The 24,726-nt window shown below is 32.6% G+C and overlaps 1 protein-coding gene across 2 annotated transcripts; it reads left to right on the top strand.

The window, feature by feature from the left end:
- The first annotated feature begins 3,104 nt into the window (after positions 1-3,104).
- Positions 3,105-23,703, top strand: LOC148622298 (uncharacterized). 2 transcript variants are annotated; one of them, XM_088572065.1, is made up of 14 exons: positions 3,105-3,243; positions 3,412-3,498; positions 7,326-7,447; positions 8,928-11,794; positions 12,997-13,167; positions 14,016-14,177; positions 17,730-17,819; positions 18,496-18,577; positions 19,410-19,486; positions 20,198-20,335; positions 20,722-20,859; positions 21,875-22,020; positions 22,751-22,910; positions 23,164-23,703. In XM_088572065.1, exons 3-14 carry the CDS (start codon positions 7,414-7,416, stop codon positions 23,248-23,250), a joined length of 4,152 nt encoding a protein of 1,383 aa, XP_088428191.1. In that variant the 5' UTR covers positions 3,105-3,243; positions 3,412-3,498; positions 7,326-7,413; the 3' UTR covers positions 23,251-23,703. The 2 variants fall into 2 exon arrangements, with proteins under 2 accessions (XP_088428191.1, XP_088428192.1); XM_088572066.1 differs by lacking the exon at positions 3,105-3,243 and having other exon boundaries at positions 3,488-3,621.
- The last annotated feature ends 1,023 nt before the right edge of the window (positions 23,704-24,726 follow it).

Below are 24,726 nucleotides of genomic sequence, written 5' to 3'. Positions count from 1 at the left end.
GGATTGTGAGAAACAGGTGTCACATACTATTTCTAATAGAGTCATTTTAATTGGATTGAAAACAATTTTAAGTGATGAAAGAGTTTGGCTTTTGATGTTAGACCCTTTCTGAATTATCAGATGTGTAATTTTGTATTTTGTTGTATTCAGTTTAGTTATCTTTACATTAAATACAATATTTCATGATTAGTGCATGTGCATGTGCATGTTATAGTGGTGGGTTTAAGGTTTCAAAAATTTCAAAAAGATGGACTGGCTATAATAATATATGTTGTCATTTTTTTAGGATGTTCATATGGCCTTCTGACAAACCAGATGTATTATGGCATACTGTTGTCTGTCCATCACTTCTTCACACTTTAGACAATAATTCAAGAACACTTTCAACATTTCCCTTTTAACTTAAGTGAATCATTAATTTCTGTAAGGTAAGTTTTCTTTCAGTTTGTTTGAAATTTTGATTTGATGTTTTCAATTTGGGACTTAATTCATAGCAAATCATGTAATTTCTGAGAAAAAAAAGGTCTTTTGCAATCTGTTACAGGTACATATGGTTATGTCTAACACACACATCCCCCTTTACTTTGGTGGGTTGTCCTGTCCTGTCTGTCTGTCTGTGACACTTTTGTAAGCACAACACCTCTTTCACTCCTAAATCATATTTCATGATACTTTAAAGGTAGTTAGGAAATGATATGTTGTGCATATTACCAGGAATTTTTTATCCCCTAACTTTTTGTGGGAGTAATGTCCCGTTGAATTTTAAACATTTTTCAAAATATACAACTGAGGCAGCGTGTCATCACAACTTTTCTGAAACTTCATGAAACTTGGTAGATTTCATAGACACCATATATCGACGTTCATATTACCTTGAATTTGTATCGTATTAATTTTAGCTCACCTGGCCAGAAAGCCACGTGAGCTTTTACCATCATTTTTTGTCTGTCGTCATTGTCGTCTGTAAACTTTTTCAAACATCTCTTCCTCTGAAATTACTCTACAAATTGTAACCAAAATTTGCATGAATACCCAGTATTTCTAAGGGTATTTTTAACACTCCTTGATTGGGGGTTTTTGATCTGACAAAAAACATGGCCATTGTTACCAAAAATAGACTATAGTAGTCAAATTCCAGAATTATGCAAATAACTCAAAAACAGTTGGGTTTAGCTAAAGTCTGGTGAGGGTATAATTGTTCAGCATGATGGGATAGACTAATACTAAACTTTTCAGAAAGATTTGTTGATGAATGAATGAGTTATGGGTCCTGAAATAGACATTTTTTGTTCAATTTTCTCCTCTTAGACAACTTGATTGATGGATTGTAACCAAACATGGCATGAATGTTTGTTAGGATACCCAAAAAAATTTTTATCTGTTGAAAACATGGCCACAAATACTAAAAATTGATGACTTGTTAAAATTACTTGAAAACCAGAGGGTTTAGTCAAATTTTCTAGGGATTGTCTGAATATAGCTGAAATATTGCTGCTCGGACATTAAACCCCAACAAACAAACAAACAAATTTTCTAGAGAGAAAAATTGATCAGCATGGTGAGACCGACCGTTGCCAAATTTTTATAAAGATCTGTTGCTCAATGTTGGAGTTCTTGCCCTTGAAGAGTCAAAAAATAAATATTAGAGATTTATTTTATAATTTGAAAAGGGGTGGATGACTAAGATGCTCTGTATTGATTAAATGATTCTTGGGACAATAGTACGGTAAGGTCAAGTGTCCAGCTTTAGAAACTATAAAGACTATTTTTGACCAGGTGAGGGATTCAGGCTCTCTAGAGCCTCTAGTTTAAGGGCAGTTTTTCCCTTTGAACTTTTATTTGTAGTTATTGGACAATCATAAAATAAAAAGGTTTTTGCACATTAACATCAAAATACTTTAGTGGGCATCTTGTTTGTCCATATATCTGTCCAAAGTGTGTTTCATTTATCTCAACTCTAAATAAAAGGATTTATTTCAAATTTGGTATGTGGCTTTATTAAGTTAGTTGTGAGCAGTCTTGGTTGATGTCCCTTGTATACCTAGCACTACAATGTGTGCAACTACATGTTACTAATACTGTCGATGAAAGCTTCCGTTTGATTTTCATAAATCTCTTACTTCCCTTTCTTTGTTAGGGACTTTTATCATTAAAAATGGGAGGATTCAGACAATAACTCACAAAAAACTTCCTACCATTTTCCTGAGTCTTTGGTGAATTTATTTGTAAATTTACAATTTTTACATTTTCGAGTTAATGAACTGTATAGTAAGTCAGCATCATTCAAACATTATAAGTACATTTGTGTAAAAGAAAATTTACAATGTGTACTTAGACTACAAAAGAAGGCAGCCAGGCTTATACTTGATGCAGAATTCTGTGCCCCATCTAACCCCCTCTTGAATTCTTTAGGTTGGCTAACTGTTGAGGATAGAATTGTATATCACAAGTGCCTATTGATCTTCAAATGTTTAAATGGTATAGCTCCATCTTATTTGGCTGATAAAATTTGTTTCTGAAGTAAATCCATACCATTCAAGAAGTGCCACAAACAATGGTTTTTTATTCCTAAACCTAAGACAGAACTATTCAGTCTTACTTTTGTTTACTCTGGCCCATCGCATTGGAATACCCTCACACATGAAATAAGAAGTGTAAAACAAATAAGTCTTCAAGCAGAAATTAAAAATCTTCCTAATGGAACAAAGGCAAAAGAATAATCCAACTGTATTGACATGTACTATAATATAAAATGATAACTTTATTGGCATGCAGTTATGTATTATTTACTAATACTCATTTTGTGGCAATTTGAAATTAACCTTATATTTTTGTTTTTGTGTGAGGGCCTCAGGGAAGATCAGTTGTAAACTAACTGTTACCCTCTTGAAGTAAAGTATTATTATTATTATTATTATGATAAAGCAAGCAAAACAATGAAGACACAGCTCTTTATTTTACATTTTTTAAGGTCAAGAGTGTTTACAAACATTATTCACACTATTAACTCCTGTTGTAAGGCAATAGTATTTATAGTTAATTGGTAGTTTTAACAAATGCACAGGATATCATATTCTCTCCTATGTTTCCTGATTTGTAGAAAAGTTTAAGAAGGTACAAAGTGGTAATTACAGTGGATGATTCAAGTGGCATTCGTAATTGGATCATCATCTTACAAGGAGATTCAATGCAGGTCAGCTACAAGAACTGGATGGTGATTTTCACAAGGGTATAAAGTTAAAGGTAAGATTGACTATAAACATTTATATTTGAATACAAATTTGGATTCAATCAGTACTTGCTAAACCTAACAATACAATTAATTAAAGTTCCTTAATTTTACTTCAGTTGACCTTAATAGATTTTTGTTTACTATTTACATTCAAAAATTTTATTTGTTTATCTTTTCAGTTTTACCAAATCAGGACACCAGCAAGTTTAAGATAATTTGGACCAAAAGATAACAAGCGTTTACTTCATGCATGTACTAGAAATGAGGTGAAACTTTTATCTATCTTCAATAATGGGTTATTAAGATAAATAAATTTGATTATGTGTTAAATAATATTTGGTTTATCCTATATCACATGATATTAGAATTTATAATTATCTTATGCTATGGTAAGTCCTTTTTGTTTTGATTTGTTATTTCATCTTGTGGTACCTACTAATAATTTACTAAGCTCTGAATTGGAATGCTCAAATCTACAGTCCTTTACCTCTACCTCATATTTTTGTGATTATATATATGTATACTATTCCAACAATTTAAATCAAATTTTTAATGTATGCTTCCAAAAATGTTTAAGAACAATTTTTGTCCTTATGGTCTGATTAAAAAAAAAGGAAATATCTGAAGTTAATTCACTCTATTCTTTTCATGATGTTTTAAAGTCAATACAAAAGAAAACATAGACACAAATAAAGTTTCAGTATTCAACATATTTGAAGGTTAATTTGAAAAAAAAAAGATATCACATACTGACTCCAGTTTTTACTATAGACATATTAATTTTCGCAGGTTTTATTTTTGTGATTCAGTAACATGAAAATTTTTAGGGATTATTATTTTTACAGTTCTGGAAACAAATTAGAGTTTTACATTGTAAAAAATCAAATTTTGCAAGATTTTATGATACTCCCCCCTCAAAGTTTGGGACTGGGATATACAGGAATCATCCTGTCAGTCTGTCTGTCTGTCCATCCATTTGTCCTTCTGACCATCTGTTCAAATTTCTTGTTAGCACAACTCCTAAACTCGTCAAGGGATTTTGATGAAATTTTATAGGAAGTTTTGGTATCATATAGATGAGCATGATAGAATATAATCACTGTTGGGGGACTCCAAAGGGAAATACTCTAAATTAAGGGTCTTAAACCCTTGTAAGCCCAACTCCTTCTAAACCGCTCATGAGATTTTAATGAATTTTATAGGAATAATATTTGAAAGGGTGATAATCCAATTGAAGGTTTTTTGTCTTAAAAGCTTGTAAGCCCATCTCCTAAACAGCTTAAGGGTTTTAATGAGAATTTATTGGAAGGTTGGGTATCATATTTAGATATAAAATAAATACTAAGGACTCCAAAGGGAGATAATTCAATTAAAGTGTTTTACATGCTGAATTTGTTAGTGCAACTCCTCATAAACTGCTCTAGGGATTTTGATGTATTTCTATAGAATGGTTGGGTATCATATGTAGATTTGCATGAAGGAATATAATTACTGTCAGAAGACTCCAAAGAGAGTAAATTCAAATTAAGGGTGTACGGTCTCACTTACCACTTCCTAGTCAAATTGCCACCTCCTATATAGTACCAAAAACACACTGAACCTAGATCTATGCATTGTAAGAGTATAATCTGTGTGTATGCTGATCAAAAGTAGTAAAAAAAAGCTGAGAACTTGTACTTTAAAATCGTATTTGTAATTCAATACATAAGTGTATAATTATTGTTTAAATATGTGATTAATTTGCCTCTATGCTATCATTGAGCAGAAAAGGTAAAAATGTGGATTTTCAGTATTATTTATTTGAATCAATTTTGTGAAAAATTTCAATAGTAATGAAAAATAAAAATTGTTTCCATGGTTTGCTGTGGTATGCAACATTAAATTTCATTTGTCCAGAGAATTCAAAGTGAAACTGGAAAAATTACTTTTTTTAACTAGAAAGTAATGGGAACATTAAAAGTGGTTAGCGAGACCTTAACATGTTAAAACCTTGTAAGTGCAACTCTTTCTAAAATGCTCAAAAGATTTTGATGAAATTTTATAGGAATGTTGGGTGTCACATGTCAGTTTGCTAAAAGAAACATTATTACAGTGAGGAATTGAAAGGGAGATAATCAAATTTAAGGATAGGTCTCACTAACCACTTCCGGGTCAAATGGCCACTCCCCTATGTAGTACCAAAAACACACTGAACCTAGACATATGCATTGTAAGTGCATTATTTGTGTGTATTATGATTAAAAGTAGTCAAAATAAAGCTGAGAATGTGTACTTTAAAATCATATATGTAATTAACTACAAAAGTGTATGAATATTGTTTACATGTGTGTGAGTAATTTGCCTCCATGCTGTCAGTTAGCAGACAGGTAAAAATGTGGATTTTCAGTATTATTTATTCAAGTAAATTTTGTGAAGAAGTTCTACTATGATCGTACCATTAGCATAATGATTTTGGAAGCCTTATTTTCCAAGCTTCGCAACGGTATGCAGCTTTAAGATGTCATTTGTCCTGGGAATTCACAGTGAGACTTTGAAAATTACTTTTTTAACATGTAAAGTAATGGAAACGTTAGAAGTGGTTAGTAAGACCATAAACATGTTAAAAACTTGCAAGCATAACTCCTCCTAGACTGCTCAAGGGATGTTAATGGAATTTGATAGCAAGGTTGGACTTCATATGTAGGTGTGCATGAAGGAATATAATTATTGTAAGATGACTCCAAAGGGAGATAATCCTATTGGTGTTTTACATTTAAGTCCATTTGAAGCAGGGGGCTCTTTGTGAGCTTGCTCACAGTATTTGATTTTTTTTGGTGTGTATTTGTTTATTTTGAAGCAGTAAGTGAAAACTAGACCTACATAATTATGAAAAAATAATATGTTTACATTGGTTTATTTATATTTAGTAAATTATTAAGTAGCACTCCAGCTAAGAATCATGCAAAATGTAATTCATGGGTGAACAGCCTACACATTTTTATTTTTGATATTTTGTTTGACTTGCCATAGTAAACACAGAAATTTACATTCAGTTTTTCATATAACCCGTGTTCTTAGGTTAATAAAAATTATTAACCTATGCCCTGTAGATTTTAAAATTAAGGGAGATAACTCTGTAAATGACACCCAAATACAATAGAATCTATTGGATTTTCAATGTCGATTATCTCCTAAGAGCAGGCAGATTTGAATGAATAATTACACATTTCTTAGTATAGACCCATAAAACAACTTAATTACAAAAATAAAAAAAAATGGCATTCTTTTATGGTTATCAAAAAATTAATTGTATTAATTAAAGTCTGAATATTACCTGCTGGATCAAATATGATGAGAACTGAATTGAACTTGTTTCTAGATCAGTGTTGGAAGTTAAAAAACTTAAATGACTTTATTCACGAATCTTTGATTTGAAACTCTACTCAGAATTATTGTACAGAAGCTTTATTTTGCCTTTTTTTTTCCTTCTCTCAAAATGGAATTATGGATGCAAATGATGTTTATGCAGAGTATATTAACTACTTTGCACTCTGAATAGTTCTTTCATAACAAATAAAGCACTCAAGAGGGACAAGATTGTTATCTAAGGATGAAGAAAGCTTAATGACTGATACTTGTAACATTTTTGACAGGACATTTTGACGACAAGATCAAATAGATATATAAAAGTTATTTGACATTTCTTAGTCTTTAATGAATATGAGCAAGTTTTAATTTGTCCTTACTTAACTGTTTTAATTTTATTCTTACAATTTTCATCATTCTTAGTAAAACTGAAAAATAATGGAAAGTTTAGGTTGTCAGACTTCATGTAATCTTGAATATAACCATTTCTGGTGGTTTCAATGTAGTATCATTCTAATGTCTTACATATCTTTTAACCTGAAATCTATGACCGATAGGGCTACCTGGAGTATAAAAATTTAAAAAAGTGACAATTTGCAAAGAAGAGACAAAAAAGGTGTAGGTTATACAAGGTTCAGCAATACTCTGGTCAGGGTTAAACTGTTTTTTTTTTCTTTGCAAGGTGAAACATTTGTTTTTAATTCTTACCTTGATGCAATACTTAACTCATTTGTTTTATTTCTTGCAGTAAAGAAATCATGAATTAATTGAATTGTCGTCCGCACTTGGGTATGACATCAACTACCCACAAAAACCACATACCATAAAAGCAAGTGATGTTAAGGACCAATATCCTGACAGTTTTACTCTGTAAGTATTGGTATAATTTCTGGGTTATCCCATTGTTGGTAACTTGTCATTCTTATTCAAAGTGCTGTTAAGACTTTGTACCATTTTTTTTTTTGAGTCATTCATTAACAAAAAATATTTGCATTGAATATTATTTCTATATCCCCTGCTTTAAAAAAGTGGGAGGTACTTTTCATCCACAACTCCTTAGAAATCGTTGAATGGAATTGAAAGAAACTTTCACATGTTCTTAATCACATAGTATCACTGTACACCATTTTTTCATTTCAAACTGTATTACTTTTTGAGTTTCCTGATGCATTACATTGAGATGGAGAGAATGGGGCATCTTCCCATCCCCAACTCCCTCTCCAAAATGGCTGAACTGAATGAGAAGAAACCTATACAAATTCTTCATTACATGAGGCCATTGTTCACTTCCTACTTTGTATTGCAAAGTTAATTACTTTGGATAGGTTTTCACATGCAAAAAATACACATTTGTGGATTGAGGGGGTATAGTGTTTTCTGCAACTACATATCACTAACACTTGATATTTAAGCAGAAATTTTTTATAGGTATGAAATTTCATGATATCAGACTTAAGCAACATCAGACATTTATATTAGGGATTGGTGATATCACTAGTTATATGCAAGTGGGCGGTCCTTCCTTCCTTCCATTACACAGGAGGGAACCATCTCTCATCAGTGTCTACTCCTACACCACTAAATGTAATTGAATGAAACTTTCACAGATTCTCTATTACATCTTCCCATTATGCACCTCCTATTTTAGATTTTGTGAATATGCAGACATGGGGTGACCCATCTCTCATCCATTACTCCTCCTACACCACTGAATTGAATTGAATGAAACTTTCATAGAATCTGTATTATATGATCCCATTGTGCATCTTCATTTTTAAATTTTGATCCAAATCAATTAAGGGGTTTTACTTATCAAAACATGGACTTTGTCATTTGTGAATATGGGAACATAGGGGAGACCCATCTGTTATCCATTACTCCTCCTTCACCATTGAATGAAATTGAATGAAATTAAAAGAAACTTTCATGTAATTATTACTACATAATCCAATTGTGCACCTCCTATTCTAGATTTCGATCCAAATCAATATGGAGGTTAAAATATGCATATTGTCAAATGGGGGAGTGGGGTTATCAAGTTAGTGAGAATTGTCACAGTTTTTCTAGTTTTTGTTTTTGTTTTTTGTTTTTACATGTATTTACTACAGTTTTTTTCCTTTAGTCAGTTTGGTTGCTTGATGATGTGATCAGTTACCATAATTTGTGTTTGTAGACATGAAACTATTAATGCAGCAAACATTGTCTGTAGATGCGCAGAGCAGTGTTGGTTTACATTATTGTGTTGTAAAAAACTGCTAAAATAAATCCACTGCACTTAAAAAGAAAAACAAATATGAAAAATCTCACTTCTACTTTTCTTCCTTGACTTTGTTTTTCTTTACCTTTTAAGATATTGGAGGTTGTGTCTTTAGTCTACCAGTCACACCAAATAATGGGGCAAATAATGAGGTAGACAATCAGGATGGAATCCATGATAGTGAACAGCAAATATCACAATATCAGAATGGAAATGTTGGTGGAAATATAGAAACTAGTTTAGAAGTTGGTAATGGGCCTGAAGTTAATGCTCATTTTGTTGTTGAAAAGCGTCAGCATAATAGGTTGATATCTTTCAACAGCTCTGATGAAATTGAAGCTGGTAGAGCTAATGTGGATGAAAGTGGAATGGATTGGGATCTTCACTTTGGTTCTGACCAAGATTCTTTATTTCCAGACAATGACCAACCAAAGCATACTGGTGTTGAAAATGAACTAGAAAACAGAGGTAAATATTATGAGCAAAATAATGACACTGATACAACAGTTTTTCATACTGATGAGCATGAAACTGGGGCTATTGGTGGTAGTGTTGATAAGCATGAAGGAACTGATGTAATAGCATCGGAATCAGAAAGCCATCATTTGGATCCTGTTGTTGATGTGACTGAAGAGCCTCTTGATCAGTTTTCTTTTACTCAGTCTATTCGACAGTTGCCTGATACTGACAGTGATGAATATTTGCCATCTAGTGATAACCATGGTGGATCTAAAACTGACAATGACAGACATCAGAATAGACAGGAGTCTGGCATTGATGTAGAACAGACAAGGGAACCTGTCAGACCACAGATGCCAGATAGCGGTTTTGAACAACCAGCACTAAAACATTTGGACAAAGAACAAGAGGTCACCACATCTAGTGGTCAAGTTATGACTTCAGATTCTGTGGCAGAGAATGGAGGTATACATGAAGAACAAAAAGAAGAGCATGAAGAAGTACGTCATTTACCTGTAGTAACTGAAGGTGATGTCTTACCTACCGTTAATGGTCCAATTAGATCTCGTACAATCAGGAGACAAGAACCACCAAATCTTAAAAAAGAAGAACATGTACCAACACCTAAACCTGAAGTCACCAAAGAACATATGCCTATTGATGAGGGAAAAGTTGAACCTGAACACCAAGTCACAGCTAGCCCACGACAACATCCAGATCATGGTGACGGTTTGATTCCATCAACACCAGCACAAGAGCCAACAGAAGGTCCTAGGCATTTGCCATTTGATCAGGGAGGCTTAGCAACTAATTCTCCAAAGCCAGGGCCCACTGAAGGTCCCAGGCATTTACCATATGATCAGGGAGGCTTAGCAACAGATTCTCAAAATCTTGAGCCAACGGAAGGTCCTAGGCATTTGCCATTTGATCAGGAAGGATTAGCAACAAATTCTGGAAAGCCAGAGCCCACTGAAGGCCAAAGGCATTTACCATATGATCAGGGAGGTTTAGCAAGGTCCTCAACAAAGACAGGTCCTACACCAACTCCAAGACAATTTCTACCCGATGAAAGTGGACTTTTGAAGACCTCATTGAGTCCTGAACCAACTGGAAATGGTGTACATCTAACTCGATCAAAAGAAAGTACTTCAGAGAAGGTGAATCCTGCATTTTTGAGGTTTTCTACTTCACATTACTCAGAAGTAACTGCAAAAATCATACCACCCGATGAGCAAGTGACTGAATTGGTTCAACAAAAAACTGTTACTGAATCAATTGAATACAGTGAACAAATTCCAGAGGTAGTGACTAATTCAACTGTAGATGTAGAAACAACTGAAATAGAATCCTCTGATAGACTTTCAAGAACAACCCCTACTATCAGAACTGTACAACAACATACAAAACCTATTGATGAAGGTCCTGATCTTGATGAAAAAACTACTGTCTATTATCAGACTGAACCTGCTTTGACTGACATAAATTCAATTCAGATTTCGACATTAGGTGATACTACAATAGCAGAAAAGGAAAATGTGAATGAAAACAGACCAGAAATATTAAAAACCACTAAGAAAGCCACACCAAAACCAACAAAGAAAGATACACCTTATTATACTGGTTTTGGTAATAACTCTACTATAATTAATACTGTTAATGCCGGGGTTGATACTACTAGTTCTTTGTCATCATCAATTCATCCAACTAAGTCCACACCAGAAAGTGGAGAAATTCCATTCCAGCAAGAGAGCCGCTCTGCTATTATATCAAATTATTCATCTGATATGCTATCTAGTTCTCTCCTGTCATCTTATAGGACTTCTACAATAGGGTCCACACCTATGTTGATTTTGTCAACTGCTGATCAGTCTTTATCAAATAAAGAGTCATCATCATTATCCATTGAAATTTTCACAAGTGATGTCACTAGTATGGTCTCTTCCTCTGTAAATGAAATGATAGACACAAGTACAGTTAAACCCATGATTACAGAGACTGAAACTACCACTACCAAGGATTTCTCCCAGAAACCAGCGATCAGTTTTGTTACATCTTCAGTAGTAGAATCAAGTGAACATTCAACATTTCTTGCTTATCCTGCTTCCTCTCATACTATTAATGCAGAAAACATTACTGCTGCTAATGAAGTGCCTTTACCAATGAACAAGATAACAGACTCTGTGTCAACTAAAGATAAGCCTTATATAAATATTGATATGAAAATGGCACTGCGTGAGTTCTGTATGTTAAGATCTATATTTCTTCATGAACTAGTTGAGGTCAGTACAGTGACTGCAGAGGGGCCTTTGAATGAAAAAAATATTTTAATGCAGTACCCAGGGCTGGATGATTGTGAACAACAATGGGATACATATAAAGAGTGGATCAGTATTCAGATTTACATACTTGATATGACAGGGAAAGTGGATAACAGTATGACAGTGGAAATGGCTAAATATATCAAACCAAGAATACAATCTAATAAGCAGTTTGGAGAAAAGGTATAGTATTATTTTGGTTTAATTAAATCATCTTTTGACTAGGAAATAAATTTCAAGTTTGATATACTAGTACTTGATGCTGATGGAAAAAAATAATGCTTGTCATGTGGCCTAACATACAAATAGAACCCACAAAGTTCTAATTGGCTGCATGAATGACTCGACCAAAACTGGACAGCTTGCAATGTTTTAACTTTAGCAAAGTCAAGAATAAATCAGTTTTCGTCATTAACAATTTTACAGAACTCTTCTTCTCTCAAACTACTTGACCAATTGGAACCAAACTTAGAATGAATATTCCTTGGGATATTCTGCATAGAACTGATTGGGGGATTTTTGATCTGACAAAAACATGGCTTCTTTACTAAAAATGGAACATAGGGGTCAGTCAGAAGTTTTTTGCATATACCTCCAAAACTGTTGTTAGGTTTAGCCAATTCTGACATTGGTAAAATTGGTCAGATTGATGAGATCTATCTGCAATGTAATTTTCCCTGTTCAAGTTAATGCCCTTTTTCAATGTTTTTTTTGGCTATTTTTAATGTTATTAGTTTCAAAAGTCTTCTCTAAAACTACTTGACCAATTAGAATCTAACTTAGTATAAATTTTCCTTAGAGTATTATGCATAGAATTGATGTGGTGAATTTTGATCTGTTGAAAAACATGGCCACCATTACTTAAAATAGAATATAGGGGTCAGTCAGAAGTTTTTTCGCATGTAACTCCAAAACCGTTAAGTTTAACCAAATTTTTCCATAGCCAAAATGATCCTTTACTATAAGACTATAAGACCTACAAAAGTCACCATTAGGTCAAAGTTGTTGGATGACTCCTTGTTGGAGTAATTGCCCTTGAAATGGGAAAAATGATTATTTTTTTTTGCAGTTTTCAGCCAGTATCTTGAAGACTATAGTACATAGAAAGAAACTTTCAATTGATGAAATGATCCTTTTGATAAGTCCTACCAATGTCTTATTTTGAGGCAAAATTCTCAGACAAATCCTGGTAAGAGTTATTGCACTTGAAAGGCAAAAATTTAACCAGGTGAGTGATTCTGGCTCCTGGGAGCCTCTTGTTTTCTAACTCATCAAATTTGTTCACCTTTGATAATGATACCTGAACCTAACAAGCTTTTTTTTATTGGTAGAAATGGAACTTCATGTAGTAGATTATTTGTATATGTATAGTTGCTTATTTCCAGCTTGGAACTGTCAAGGTTGTTAGAAAGGTACCCAATATTGAGCAACTTGTACCAAGGGGAAATACTCCCTCTTATATTAAAGAAGAAGAGGAGATAGAAACTGGTATTGTGATAGCTATAACCATTGCATCAGTTGGAGGATTCTGTTGTGTGTGTCTTCTAGTTCTACAGGTAAACATTTTATTACAAATGAAAAGCATGACATGTGCTCAGTCGTAGGTTAGACTGATTGTAAAAGGTTAATGAGTAAAGGGTGATTTCATTATAATATCAGTTCACTTTCCTGTGAAAGAACATCTATTTATTAGTCATTGGAACATTGTTGCAGCTTGTCAGATCCCAGTCAGTTTTGTAGGTAAGTCAGTAAGAAATCTTTATTTTGAGTTGTCATAGGATTTATACAAATAACATGGTAACTTGAGCTCTATGAGAATATTTAAAAAAAAAACAAAACAAAACAAAACAATGCACATTCAAACAAAGGATTGTACATAAAAGAAAGAAATCATTAGCAGCTACACATAGAAGCATACATAGTTAGCATTACATAAGTATGAAAAGATGGAGAGACAACAGATAAAATATAACATAGCAAAAAGAAAAGCAACATATAAAAACATATAAAAACAGACATTGAATATAGTGTGTAAGGTATGGGTTATAAATGTTGATTGTTTATAACCATATGACTGTTTACACTGCATTGGGAGTAAAAAATATTACATGTACAGTAATAATATTCCATTCATCAATTTTAAGTACATATTCATCAATAAGCAGTGGTTTAAATAATTTTAAATACTGGTATTGTACATACCCAAGTGTTTTAAAAACGTCATTCAAATTTATTTAATTTGGAGGACAACATTCATTGAAGTGTTTGTACATTTTTTTATTCTTGGATATGCATACTATTTTAGAAATCTGGTTTAATTTTTTAACAGTTAGCTAAACCTACATAGTATTTATTCTTACATGCCTCAATTTATAAAGTATTTAATTATCTTTCTGATTTACAGATAGTGATTCACAAAAGATCAGGAAAGAAAATTCCCTTTGGTGGAAGTAATTGTTCTAGCAGACTTTCCAACAGAAGTTTTAACTCGGCCATAGCCCTGAATGATGTATCTAAGTCTAGACCTAATAGTGGTTTATGGAATCCTGCATTGGATCTAGATGATGTATGTATAATTTTAAATAAAAGAATTGTACGCCATTTGAGAGAAAAAGGAATGGAAATTCACAGTTGTTTATTTGATTTTATTTTAGTAGCGTTTCTAATATGTGTGCCAAAATTTATCCTTTCTTATAAGAAAGCATTTGTTTTCACTTCATAGTGTCTTGTAAGATTGAATCTACCCTGACCCTGATAACTTCTTTTTCATAATTATATTTTAATGGATTTTGGGGTCTGATGGATGTGCAGTGCCGTAGCTACATTTTCGTCAGAACACCTTTGTGTACACGTCAACTAAGCAAAATTACGTAACATGTCGGGAAAACGAGAGAAAAAGACTAAAGTGAGATGTTGTCTATGGATATGCAACAACACGTTAATGACACATATTATTGATAAGTTATGCCATACTGTGATCCTTTTGTTGAACAAGATTTCGGGAACTGTACGTGTCTAACCGATCTTTGGCAGGGAACTTCAAATACTGTCAAGCTCCATGCATAGGTAGACATACTTTCCTCTCTTACATAAATACTACCCGCTGCAGAAAGGCTTTTTTAAATTGGACATTACAGGGTATCCAAAATCAAACGTCATTTTTCAGCCGAATAACGTCAGGGAAAAAAATCATTCACTTTTCCTGACTTGCAAGAATCTTGCATTTTCTGAGAGAGCTGGCTGCAGCTGTAAACATCCACATGCACGTCGGACTTCAATATGCAGAAATCAATTTCTTTATACTCTGGGCCTAAAACAGATTCGCCATCACAATCTGCATGTTAGATTAATTTATACTCTATAGAATGCAATCTGCTTTTGAAAATGTTTAGATGATGACAGATATGCATTAAGCTTACTTTGCCTTATCTTGGTCCATATTTACATTCCTACTGACAATGCCTGTTGATACAGCAACTGCTGAGAGGTTGGTCAGTGTTCTTATGGGGTGGAGACCTATCTGCGGACTACAATGCACCAAGAATGCCTCTCAGCACTTGGCATTATGCATATTCACAGAGAGAAGTATATGGATGCAGAAAAAGTGATAAATATCCTTGCAGGGAACTGTCACTTTTGTTCTGAAAATAAACCAAACTCACAATTCATATAGTTTTTAATATAATTGTTCTCAGATGTCAGGTGCCAGAAGGACATACAAATGATCTGCATCTGTCTATCATTCCGTCACACTTTTTGTGAACGCAACTCCTCTTAAATCACTGGACATAATTGGTTCAAATTTTGCAAGATTGTTAGACATAATATGCAGTTGATCATGTCACACTCACATTATATTTCAAAAAATGTTGGAGTTATGAAACTTCCATTATTTCTTATGGTAGAAGGAGCATTTGGCTATGTGTAGCAATCTTGTTTTATGTATTTTCTATGAGATTTCTGTAAAAATAAAACAAAATATAGAAATAATCTGCCCTGTGGTACAGATGCTTTGCTTTTCATTGTATACTGCTGGTGGGTCACCTTGGGTCATGACATTTTTTTTTGCTTTGACTCTATGTAATATTCTCCAAATCCACTGTAAATGCTATATTCAATACTTCAATTTAAGAACAGTAAACACAAATAAAAATGACAATAAATCCAAACAAAAGACCAAAGACGTAAGGCAGCAACCATTTAATTTTCTGGGGGCTATGGATTTAAAAAAAAAAGTTTGTTTCTGGAAAATGTGAAAAAAATAATTTGACTAATCACTGGAAAGAAAAAAATAGTGAGTTTAAAAAAAAATGACAAAAAAAATAAGTCATTATGGTTTTCAATAGATGGTGAAAAAAATTATTATTGCTCAAGGAAAAAAAAGTTTGTCTAATCTTATATTTCTTTAGTTTCACAAAACATCATAAACGTAAATTTTGATCGTAAACATACAAATGGTCACATGCTGGTGTAAGTTAATTGTACACAAAGGAAGGCAGAATGGCTGCATTCTTGGTTGTAAGAGATGAGGTTGAGCTTTGAAAAGGCAGAGAACATTTAGGGAGCGATCAACTGCACTTGATCAACTGAATGACTGAGAGTTAATTGAGTAGCATCGGTTTTGCTGAGTGCACATTATTTTTTTTATCACTTGCGTACGTCGTCGTTAATAATTTTTCAAAACTCTTCTCCTCTGAAACTGCTTGACCAATTGGAACCAAACTTGGTATGAATGTTCCTTGGGGTATCCTGCATAGTTACATGGCCACAGTTACTGAAAATAGAACATAGAGGTCAGACAGTAGTTTTTTGCATATATCTCCAAAACATTTAGGTTTAGCCAAATTCTTTCAATAGCTGAAATGATCCTTATTCTTAGGACTACAAAAGTCTTCAGGCATAAAATTTGTCAGACGCCTTTTTATAAGAGTTATTGCCCTTGACAGAGGAAAATGACACGGTTTTTTTTTTTTTTTTTTTACAGTTTTCAGCCAATGTCTTGAAAATTATGATAGATTTATACTTTCATTTACTGAAATGATCCTTATGATAAGTCCTATCAAAGTTTTCTTGAGTAAAAATTGTTGGACAGCTTCTTGTTTAATTTATTGCCCTTGTAAGGCAAAATTCAACCAGGTGAGCGATTCAGGTTTCTTTGCTACGCCACTGATCTGTCATACAAAATGTTGTAATTTCAGTGGTACCCTACAGTAATTGGAAACTGTTATGGCCAAATAATATTAATTGTAGGTTTTCAACCCCTCCCACCCTAAAAAATTGACAAAAATAATAAAATAGGGACAGGAGTTTCATTTCTTGGTGACTATAAGCTTTCTTCTCTGAAACTGATGTTGCTATGGATTTAGAGCATATCTATACTTCATATAGCTAAAATTAGGCTAGGAAATATCTGGTAAGGAATAAAAAATAAAATATAAAATTCTCCCATCCACCCATATTTTTTGTTATGGTTGGATGAAAATCTAATATCTAAGTTTACTTGGCCTAACAGATATTTAATCTCCAGATTTTGTTGAAATTGTAATAATATCAGAATAATTTTGACTATTACAGATTAGATTGTACAATAATTTGAAAATGTTGCATAAACTTTGTTCAACAAGTCATTGTTTTTCTTTCCATTTTCGTTTACCCTGGACTTGACTTTTTATGAGCAACTTGATGGTTGTTTCTAGAAAATAAGAGGACACTTACTCTCTTGGTGTACCTAGTCCATGCTCCCAGTTTTTAGTGAAGTCTGAATTGCTCATTTGCTTTTGTTAGTTTGTATTATTTTGGTTATTTTATGTTCTTTTTGTGTGTGTCTGTTTTCCATGTCTAGTCTTCGTCCCATTTTTCCATGTCTGGTCTTCGTCCCTGGATTACATTGTTTTGATTTCTGCTAGAATCTTGGTTCCCTTGATTATTCTTGTACTTTTTAATGTCAAAAATGGGATGAGTGTATCATGTGTTTTTATCACACTTTAACTTTTGTCTGTCTTGTTTTTAATTTTTTTAGAGAAAAACACTATTGTAAACATGCTAAGTAATTCTGTTAGATTGATAGCAATTTCATTAATGATTAGTAAGTGTATCACTGATCTACCTTAATTTCCAGGAAATTTGCAGAGATCCATCTCATCCCCTGGTATATTCAGCACTAACAGATTTTGCATTAGAGACTGATTCAGTTCACCAGGAGTTCCAAGTGATTTTAATTTCTTGTCAAAATAATTTGTAAAAGGATTGTTTATCCAACAAGTACATTCTGCATTGTATTTTAAATGATAACGAGTACAGATGATATTTAAAAAAAATGAAATATTTGTTTCTTTATTTAAGGAATGTAACTTATATCTGAATATATTATTTTGTATAAAGAACTTTGGTTCAATTTGCGCAGAATAAACTGTGAAGCAGTCTATGTTATGCGTAAATCAAACCAAAGTTCTTTATGCAAGATAATATACTCAGGTATTAGTTACATTCCTTATAATTTAATATTTTGGCAAAAACTATGATAAATTCATATTGATTTATTTCAATATACACGCCTTTCTTCAGACAAGATTCTTTCATTGGTAAAAGTGGTCTGGTTAAAAGGGTGTGGTTGCAAGTTCGTGACATGAAATATTGATCTGTGGTAGGAAAATATTGTATCCAAGATGAAATAAAAACAACAGCATCTTTTCTAACAGTAAAAATGGTCGTATTAAATTATTTTTATTATTATAGAATTGCATATTTTTTAATGCTAAAGAAAAGTGAAAAAGTTATCTTAACATGAATTGAATGAAATGTATAATTCATTTATATTTATAATTGTTTGTTTCATCAGTTTGCCAAAAAAAAATTAGAATACTCATTTTGTTACTTTTTTGCAGAGAATACCTAATGAAACTCCAAGGCTCTCATGTGTTCCTATTGGTGCAGAAGATAAAAACAGATTTGCCAATGTTTTACCTTGTAAGTTTGAATTTTTAGTTTCACGTTATTGACTTAAGGCCTAGGGTAAGGGACATAACTCATGAAATCAGTGATATGTTTGTATTATATTCAATTTCACCAAAGCCTCTCAAGCTTTCCTTTGAAACAGAATAAAATGAATCCAATTTAATTAGATGCATTGATGTAAAATGCTGAATACAAACATTCCAATGATTTTTAAGAGCTGTGTCCCTTACCCTAGGTCTACCTCCTTGAGGGAGGTTATTCACAAATGCATGTGCTACATTGTAAACTTCTTCAATGTAAAAAAAATACAAGTAAATAATTTTCAATTTAGCTCACCAAGCTTGAAAAAATGCAGGAAATATGCCATTGGACATATGGGGATGTACAGTACCTGAACTGATCTGTTCAACAAAAAGTGTGATCGGTCATCTATCATTGATCAGTTTCCGGTCAGTCATCGATCCGTCAAATCGATCCATTAAGCTGGTGATCGCATCACGTGACCACAGTGTGGTCAATGTAATTTAAGGTTTTTGTTGTTTTCTTTGTCAAGTTTATACATATTTACATAATGTGATTGATTTGAACATTAATTAATGCGTTTATTTTACATTTGTCTTTATTCTACTAAACAGATGTAAAGTCATTTTACATAACAAAACTGCAATCAGATTGGTCATCGATCAGTCAGCAATCAATCAGTCAACGGTCATCGATCTGTCAAATTGTTGCACAGATCAGTTCAAGGACTGTACTGTACAGGGAAGATCATGGTTTAAATGAAGTAATTCTTACCATCAGAATTTTAATGATTTTTTTACACTCTTCATTGTTTTACTTGCAGTTCCTCATACAAGAGTAAGACTTAAGAAGATACCTGGAGAAGATTGCTCAGATTATATCAATGCTAATTATATAACTGTAAGTTCTATCATTTTATTATATAGATAACAGTGTAAAAATTTTCAATAATTTACACTGTGAAATGAATTTGGTAATTTCACTCTTTCTCTAACTAAAACTCACAACATGAATATCTTTCTACCATTCACAAAATTTAAAATTTGTGTTAAAAACAGCAACCAAAAAATAGAGAGAATCAATATGATAAATAGGTTGGTTATCATTGTAAGATTTAATTTGTACACAGAACAAGTTTCACACACTCTGTAAATCAATGCATTCTTCAGATATTTTGGTTATACACGCTTTCTAATTAATTATCCTATTTGAATTCACGCCTTAGTGCAATTTATAGTTCATAATGCAATTTTTTGCCACAAAGACATGGCAAAACAAAAAAACATACTATACCAATGATATTATGAACCAATGAAAAATTTCCCATATATCTCATGCAAATACTTTTATTATTTACAAAGATAGGAGGAAATATACTGAATGTCAATCAGAATACTGGTTCAAAGCCATCTTAGATTTGTTCTGAACTGTTACAATTGACAAATGAAAATGTCCATTAGGCATTAGCTATTTTTTTTCAAAAACCATGATTAGTATTAAAATTTATGAATATATTATTCATTGACTTTGCAGCCTTTAATGGTCAGTGTTAGTTTTTTTTTTTTTTTTTTTTTTTTTTTTGTGTGTCCATCTTGTTGTTAAAATTTTTAGGGGTACAAAAATGATCTGCGTGCCTATATAGCTACCCAAGCTCCATTATCTAGTACTGCAGCTGATCTGTGGAGAATGGTATGGGAACAACAATCCAGAGTTGTCTTGATGCTCACTGATATGGATGAAAGAGGAAAGGTATAATCTTAAAATCACTTTTTATCTTAGTACCAATGCCCTGAAATGAGTTTGCAATGCTAAGCACTAGATTTTTTTTTGTTTTTACTGTTTTAAAAGACATTATAGTGATGTAAAGATTGGGAAAAAGTCACATGACAACTACACAAGTAGTAATATTCAACCAAAAATAAAAACAAGATGTCCAGCTAGCCTTTTACATTTGAAAAGACCCATGTCAAAACATATATAGTTGTACAAAAACAACTATCTTTAAATTGTAGTAATAAGAAGAAAAATAGACAATAGGAGAAAGTTCTTATTTTTTTTAAGATAATTTGGTTTTCTTTTGATTAACCCTATCTGCATTTTATAAACTAAGTCTATCTGTGTAATGTTCTTTTTAGCCAAGATGTATTCCTTATTGGCCAGACAAAACAGGGATAGAGAATAGAGTAATGTATGGGGATTACTGTATCACATTGAAGAAGAAGGAAATTCACCAGGAATATATAGTGTCTATTCTTGACATAAAAGATATTGAGGTTTGTATGATAATTATACACCCTTTCATGTGGGGATATATATTTGAATCACCTTGTCCATTCATCCATCCATCCATCCATCAAATTTTGTGTTACAAAAATCTCTGCTACTACTCTTTGGATTGATGTCACGTTTGTTAAGTGGGTTGCTGTGAAAATATTAAGTTCCCATTTCATGAGACTGTCCAATTTTTCACTATTTGGCATGATACAGAAAATGTACGTCACAAAAATGTCAGCTCCAGAGAATGAATTGGTTTCATATTTGCAGTGTGGCATTATATAAAAGTATATATGTAAGTGCTTTTGGTTGCTGTCTGATATCAATTTCTTGTATACATTTGTATTGGCTCGGTGGGTGTGTCTCAAAAAGCAGACTGGTGCACCTGGTCCTTGCACCCATTTTTTAGTGGAGTCCAAGTTTCTCACTTTCTTTTTGTTACTTTGTATGCATTATTTTGGTTATTTTATGTTCTTTGTTGTGTGTGTCTGTCTTTATCCCAGGGTTACATTATTTTGATTTCAGCTGGAATCTTGGTTCCTTTGATTACTCATGTGCTTGTGGTGGTAGAACTAGCACAACACTTGCAATTTCATGTTGATTCTGTTTCTTCATCAAGATAATTTTACTTTAAGTAATATGTCTTTTTTTTTTTTTTTTTTTTTTTTGTTGGTTTATAGGTATTTTGGTTTTGAACCTTTAAGAACACGATTTTAAATGTGTAAACAAATCCATTCAAAACTTGAGGTGCACTCGTGTGCTGTAAAAATTTTAATTTTTGCAGATGCTAATTTTCACCAATTCTGTCAAATGAACATTTTCACGACTAGTAATTTTCCCATTTTCAAATAATGATTAGTGTTATGAAATGTTAAAAACAAATTTTGTAGGTACTACTTTTTGTGCTGTTCTGTCCACTGAGAAATTAGCGAAAACTAATACTCCATGAAAATTAGTAAGGTTACATTATTTATATTAGATAATACATATATGCTTTTTCTCATATCATTACAGAGAAATTTGGTTCGAGAAGTGAGACATTTTTGGTATACCTGTTGGCCAACAGACACTACACCTGAACCCATATCATTAGTCAAGTTTGTGTTGGATACCAGACCATACTATGAAGACAGTGGTGCTCCTGTTATAATACACTGCAGGTAATTCCACACATTCAATAATACTTTAATATATATAATGATAAATTTCCTCAATATCTAATTTGAAATGGCTTAAAAGTTTAAATGAATAACGCTTGACTATTCTGGGGTATAAAGTGATCCTTGTGTATGTCTGTCCACCATCCATTTAACCAAGATCTTTTTATTCCCGTACTTGACTAGTCTGGGGTATATAGTGATCTTTATGTATGTCTGTCCATCATCCTTTTAACCAGGATCTTTTTATACCCCCACTTGACTAGTCTGGGGTATATAGTGATCTTTATGTATGTCTGTCCATCATCTTTTTAACCAGGATCTTTTTATACCCCCACTTGACTAGTCTGGGGTATATAGTGATCCTTGTGTATGTCTGTCCACCCTCATTTAAAAAAGATCTTTTTATATCCCCACTTGGATAGTCTTGGGTATATAGTGATCCTTGTGTATGCCTGTCCACCATTTATTGCACTTTATAAACTTTAATTTTTTGGACCATAAAATAAAGGTCAAGGCTTTAAGGATTTATGGCCCTTTTTCAAGCATTTGGAATGCAGGGATACTATATCTGTGATCCCTAATTCAAATTTAAGGTCCATTGTTTTCTTTTATAAAGCCTAAAGTCTTACTATCAAGACATAATTACAATTTCAATTTGTACTTGTCATACTTGTTTAATCTTGATGTTACATACTGTAATACACTTGACTTTTTAAATACTACTTTATAGTCCTGGAACTGGAAGAACAGGAACTCTGATTGCGATAGATATTTGTATGAGGTCCTTTGAGGACAAGAGGTCTGTGAACATCCTTCATACTGTGTATAAAATGAGGAAAGAAAGAGCTGGAACTGTTCAAACTAAAGATCAGTATAACCTCATCTATAAGGTAAGTTTTAGAAACACTTTGAATTGTGTTATTACATTACCTCCTTTTAAGTATGTGAAAAGACAAGTCTTTCTTCATTGATTTATGTTTCATATAAAATGTCCAAATTTGATTATTACCCAGGTTTTTTGAATGATTAAGTTAAAGCTGCAGTTCTTACTTTAGTTCAATACAATCATCATTAACATCAAGTAAGTATACTGGTGTCTTATGTTGGTTTCATCAGTTTCTGATATAGCAGCTTCTTTTTTAGGCTGTCAGCGAGTATGCAATTGTGATGAACACACCAACATCAATTTCTACTTCATCCTCAGTGGCAACTTTACAGAACATGTTGTAGAGTGTAAAATATATTTTAATTCATAGGGCTGTGAATAATATTGATATAAATGAAGAATATTATAAGGCTTGTTGCATAATTTTGTAATGTCATTACAATTTGTATATTACAGGAAATAGAATTGATTCTGTGATTTATTATAATTTTGATAAATATTATTTGTAGTATAAATTTTCTTGAAAAAAGGCTTTAACAAAGAAAATATAATATAATGTTAAATATTTCTGTTTAGCAATATATTTGATATTTTGGAGATTTTTTTTTAGTTTCTTGTCTTTGTTTTCCTTCTTTATTGATACTAACAGCTTTAATTGACATTTTAACATTAATTGTCTTGTTTATTGATATATCCAGAGATTCAGTATTATGTACATTTGTGCCAACAATGTATTTTATTTAAAAACCCTGTTATTATTATAAGGTTGTTTTATGCAATAAAAAAATTAGATTGTATTCTGTATTTTATTTCATTATTTAATGTGGTTTTGAAAGGTTTCAGTTAAAATGATTTCTAAATTATGATTTTATGGTTTTTTTGGGGGGTTTTTAAGGAGAAGGGGGAAATTGACTGGAACTGTTAAGCAAGACCCTATAGACTTAGTGAAGATTCTTCTTGAATTATAAATTTCACCAATTCCCTGTAAATAGACATGCATACAGAAGCTGCCATGGCAAACATATCCTTAAGTCAATTTACACTTTACTTCATAATAACGTTTCTGACATCCTTTCTTAAAAATCTTCCTCCTTTTCTAGGACATGTAGAGTGCTATAGCCATGGATTTCTCTGTACATTTTGGCTAATATGACTTCAAAGGCTTAAGGCAAAAAAATGACAATTTTCAGCGAGGTTGGGGACCAAAAAGAAATTCTCCAGAAGGTCCCAAATGTGCTCGCTCTGTATGTGGGTTCAAAGGGGCAGAAGACTCCTCCCTGACAGCAAAATCTGGAGGCTTTATAGCTTTGCTAAATAGCCTAAAAGTTCATTCAATATCTGTAGTTTATGGATTGATAAAACAACGATAGGTATGGTGTAAATGTCAAAGAGACAACAACCCCACCAGGATGAAAATGTCAGGCCACCTACGGTCTTTAATGAATGATGAGGAAACCCACATACCACAGGGTTGGCTGCAGCTGGCCTCAAAACATCATTATACACAGATACAGTGAAAGAGTTGCCCATAAAAACATAAAAATAAACTAAAGGTGAAAATGAAACAAGACATACAGAGGCCAGAAATTCCAGACATGGGACAGGCGCAAAGAAGTGGTGGGGTTAAAGTACTTTTGTATGATCACAACCCTCCCCCTTAAAAATCTGGTCACTGTGGAAAAAATGTTACACAATTAAATACACCTAAAAATCAGCTCAAAAAGTTCTGAGTTCTTTGTTACAACGGAAATAAAGAAACTGAATATAAATTACAAAAATGTACAAACTATGGACTATAACAATTTACTGACCCTACCATT

Source organism: Perna viridis, chromosome 3 (genome assembly GCF_037379345.1).
Source record: "Perna viridis isolate PV_CMFRI_1.1 ecotype Kerala chromosome 3, ASM3737934v1, whole genome shotgun sequence".
In the NCBI taxonomy this organism is placed as follows: domain Eukaryota; kingdom Metazoa; phylum Mollusca; class Bivalvia; order Mytilida; family Mytilidae; genus Perna; species Perna viridis.
This window is presented reverse-complemented; position numbering and strand designations above follow the sequence as displayed.